This window comes from Nannochloropsis gaditana (assembly GCF_000240725.1).
Source record: "Nannochloropsis gaditana CCMP526 unplaced genomic scaffold scaffold122, whole genome shotgun sequence".
Taxonomy (NCBI): Eukaryota; class Eustigmatophyceae; order Eustigmatales; family Monodopsidaceae; genus Microchloropsis; species Microchloropsis gaditana.
In genome coordinates, this window is record NW_005803831.1 from 8,485 (window position 1) to 12,927 (window position 4,443).

The window sequence follows — 4,443 nt, forward strand, 5'->3', positions numbered from 1 at the left end:
AGATATCGACCTGGCTTGCAGTTTAGAAGCACATTTCCGATAGGATATGGCACTGCGCATGGAGCCAGCTTCGGACTGCGACTCCCACGCATCGTCTCCTTCCGCCATCGTCGACGCCCAGAACGACCTCCCGCCGTCGTCCTTCCCTGTCAACGAGCTCAGACTCTGCACGATCTCCATCGCGCTCAGCAGCCCCAGAGCGCGGCCACTCTCCTCCACCACAGGCAAATTCAAGAAGTGTCCGTCCCGCATCGTGTACAACGCATCCAACAGTGACATGTCCGGGGTCACGCTCCCAGGCTTGGGCGTCATCACCTCGCCCAGAATCGCCCCCCCCGGTGACAGCCCCTTCGCCACCACCCGCCCCAACACGTCCTTGAAGGTGACCAACCCGATCAGCTCACCGTTCTCACCCACCACCAGGCATGCCTTACGCGAGGCTGCCATCTCTCTCGACGCCTCAAGAACACTGGCCTCTTTCGAGAGAAGTGCTGTAGAAGAAGCTCCGCTGAGCATACTCCCCACACTCGGCAGCTTGCTCCCACCGTCCTCTCCATTCCCGCCGCTGGAAGAAAGCAATTGCATGAGCGTCGAGACAAGCGCCGTCTGGTGCTTTCCCCCGCCCCCACGTCCTGCTAACGCCATCGCCATCGCCGCTGCCTCCAGCTGCTTGTTCGTACCGTTGCCCAACTGTTTCTCCCGATGCTCCTCCATCTTCTCCAACCGAGTGATAGCATCGTTCAAGCACTTGGCGATGTCCAGGCATCCCACCACCGCGTCCCCAGAGTCCAGCACGGGAAGATGACGGAAGCTGCCCCGTACCATCAAGGTCAGCGCGTCCAAGCAATCATCCTCCAGCGTCACCGTCGTCGGGTTTGCAGTCATCACGTCTTCCGCCGTCGTCCCCTCCACCGACAGCTCCTTCGACACCACACGTCGGGTCACGTCTGTGTCCGTCAAGATGCCGCTCAAAGTCCCGTCCTTGCCTGTCAACAACACCGCTGCGGCGCGACGCTCCACCATCACTTGTGCAACGGCAGCCACACTGGTCGTCGCCGCCAGCACCAGCGGCTTGTCCGGCCGAAGCTTCGACACGGGGCGTATTTGCTGGGACCTCCCAGTCGACGTGGTTGGGGTCGTGAAACTCATCGATGAAAGTTTTCGGCCAGAGACAGACTTGCTCGGAGAGAACTTGGCAGGGGATATAGTGCTGGCAATGGAGCGCGCGGGCGATGACACCGCTGAGGAAGGAGCAGCACGCGCGGATGATAGGACCTCAACGGCTTCCTGCGGCATGGCGGCCCGCAATTCACGAATCTCTTCCTGGATTCCATCGACTTCCGATTGTAACGGTTCGCAAGCCACGAACTTTTTGGCAGCCAGCAGCTTCTGAATTTCCGTTTTTAGATCTGCCGAGCGACCCTCGAGTTGGCTCAAGGTTGGAAGAGCAGAAAGCTCGGCCTCCAATAGGTCAAGCTCTTTTTGGAGGCTTTCACACCGCGCGAACTCTTTGGCCGCCAGTTTCAAGGCCAACTCCTTCTTAAGAGTGCTGATGTCTACTTCCAGGGCCGAGCGGCTCTTTTTGCTTTTCTTTCCTTCAAGCGATTCCTGCTTGTCCACACTCAGAGAGGCCCCGGCCTCTACTGCCGCTCGCTTTTCCTGTTCTCTTATGGCTTGTAACGATTGACGAGCATCCTCAACTTGCTGCTGGAGTCGGTCACATTCTATATACTTGCGGTCCTGCGCCGCTTGTCTCACCGCCGCTTCCAGATGCTCGATTTCGTGCTCCTTCTCAGCGGAGGTAGGAAACAATTTCCGCATGCCCGACAAACGATTCACTTCCTCTTGCGCCTTTTGACATGCTGCAAAATTCTTTGCGGCCTCCAGATGCATCAGCTCTTCCTCCGCCGCCTTAACTGCCGCTTCGAGATCCCCACGGCCTCTGAAACCCGTGGCTTCCGCGGCGGAAGGTTCCTTCGCATTTAAAATATCGCGAAATTTGAGTTCCAGCACTTTAACCTGGAGTTGAACCTCGTCGCATGCTTTGAATTTTTTGCACTGGAAATGCTCGTCAATAGAGGTTTGAAGTGCAGCAATGTCATTCAGTACCTCTTGTCGCGTGGGCATGAGCCTTCGTAGCTCGATAAGGCTTTGCAGTTCTATTTGCAGTTTCGAGCAGGCCACAAAATTCTTCCGCAGGGACATATCCTCGATCGCACTCTCGACCTCGGCCACTTTTTCCTCCAGGCTCTTGCGAGTGTACGGCAAAGGCTCACGCGCCTCCCGAACAGATGTAAGCGCACATTCCACCATCTTCATCTTCTCAGCCACAGCCACACACTCGTCGAAAGCTTTACGTTCCTCCGCCGTCTTCGCATCTGCCTCCAGCTCAATGATGAGGCGCAGCAGCGCATCCTCTTCGAGCTTATTGTACGGATTTGTAATGCGTCGGTATTCTTGAACGCACAAAAAGCTCCGAACATGGGCCTGCAACTGGATGACCCCGCGTCGTCCAACCAGGTAGGCTCGGCGGGCGTTTCGCATGCGGCACATGGCCTGCGCGGCTGACAATCTTCTGACAAATGCGAGAAAGCGCCGACGAGTCTGATACTTCCGGATGGTAGCCTGGAGTCTGACAGCAGCGCGGTGCCGGCGCAGTCTAGTCCACGCTCTTTGAATGGTGTGAGCGCCGAACTTGACACGCAGCTCCAGGAGGCGCGCGAGCTTTTCCGCCATGGACTTGCGCATGAAGACCTTGCTCACCCCCATCTGCCATTCCCGCGCGTCCACGTTCAGCATCCGGGAAAGCTTCTCCACCAAGTCAGGGAGACTTGCACACCCGGGAACTAGGCGAGCGAATTGTTTGTACATGACCGAATGAGGCTCGCGCAATGCGTAGCCTTGTTGACGGATGCGAATCGCCTCCATCATCCCTGCATACCTCAGCTGCCTCAGGATTTCCTTGGAGTCAAAATGCCCCGACAGCTTCTCGTGATTGGGTTTGACGCAGCGCACGTATCGCGGGGTGGTCATGTCCAGTGTTTCTACCAAGGTCGCCAGCGAGCTTCGGAATTGGGACGACAAAGAGGCCTCCCGCAATCGGGAACCCCCTCCTTTCCCCCCTCGTCCCGCGCTCCCCGGTCCAGCGCCAGCGCCTCCCTTTTTCCTGTGCGACCGCTCTTCAAAGAGTTTTACGTCCAACAGAATGTCGTCACGAATGAGCGGATCGGTGCTGGATAATGCCAAGGCCCGCACATTCTGGTGCAGGTTCTCCACATTCCGCTCCACAAAGCCGTCGACCTCGTACAAGACGAGGCCGGCGTAGTGCTTGACCCCGAAGCACACGTCGGAGTGCAAGCGAGGCCGCACGTACGCTTCGCTTTTTCCTGCGAACGTTGTGTGCAACGCCGATAGGAAGCGGGCGTCCGCTTTGCGTGGGCCCCCGCCCACACTCTTGACGTCGTCCAAAATGTTGAACAAGCAGGAAGCCCCCGTTTTTCCTCCTGTGGCAGCCACGGCCCCTCCTGCAGCCTCCCCTTCCGGAGCCCCGGCTTCCCGGTAATACCGAGAGTCGAGCAGTGCCAAGCACGGTTGGTTGTCGTTGAAAGAGACGTAGCTCCAATCGATCCCTTCCCGCTCGTAGTCCTCCTGCTCCATCTCGAAGATGTGCCGATTGAACTGGTTTTGAAGCGTCTCGTTGGCAAAGTTGATGAGAAGCTGCTCGAACGAGTTGTGCTCGAAGGCCTCGAAGCCGTAGATATCCAGCACGCCCCTGAATATCAAATGTGGTGGCAACAAAGAAGATGTTAAGAGGTGCAACACTCCTTAATATTGTACCTGTACGCACGCAAGGGTCCGACCAGTACATTCACCCGCCGGTGTGCTTTCTGTCTCTCCGAAGACCCCTTGCCTGTCTTCCTCTGCCATCCCCTCCCCGCCGAAAATATCCTAGCCACGTACATGAATCCCCAACATTTATCCGCCGCGATTGTCATATTCAGGCGGCGGACTAGCCAATTGAAGACACAGGAATAGACCGTTTTTGCCAGCGTGTCGCGCTTGTCTGCGGCCTCTGCCGCGTCGTTGGGTTTGACCACCGTCTCGTCTTTCCGGGTGGTGATCTGCTTCGAGCAGAAGGTTTTTTGCATCTCCCCCACGTCCAGGTTCAAGAAGCGGGCGGCCAGCTCCAGGTGTCTCTGAGTCGACGGCTCCGGCACCGAGCCGCCCTCGCCTGCGTCCTGGAAGCTGACGTTGCCCAGATGCAAGACCGCAGCCACCAATTCCAGCATGGTTCGCTGGAGGCGAGCGTCCAATCCAATGGCGGTCATGCATTCCATCGTCACCTTGAAATCGTCCGCGTCAGATTTCCCCGCAATGTCCGTGCAGTGCCCGTGCGTGAGATATCGGAAGGCTCCAGTTCCGTCCTTTTCGTCTAAGCACAAA

At 57.5% G+C, this 4,443-nt stretch overlaps 2 protein-coding genes across 2 annotated transcripts; both read right to left on the bottom strand.

The window, feature by feature from the left end:
* Positions 1 to 52: 52 nt before the first annotated feature.
* Positions 53 to 1,101, bottom strand: NGA_2026210 (myosin-like protein; the record flags this gene model as incomplete). The annotated part of the gene is made up of 1 exon (XM_005855733.1): positions 53 to 1,101. A coding segment is annotated over one exon (1,049 nt), but the record flags the coding sequence as incomplete, so codon positions are not given.
* A 1,424-nt stretch (positions 1,102 to 2,525) lies between these two features.
* Positions 2,526 to 3,107, bottom strand: NGA_2074400 (myosin 29; the record flags this gene model as incomplete). The annotated part of the gene is made up of 1 exon (XM_005855734.1): positions 2,526 to 3,107. A coding segment is annotated over one exon (582 nt), but the record flags the coding sequence as incomplete, so codon positions are not given.
* Between the last annotated feature and the right edge of the window lie 1,336 nt (positions 3,108 to 4,443).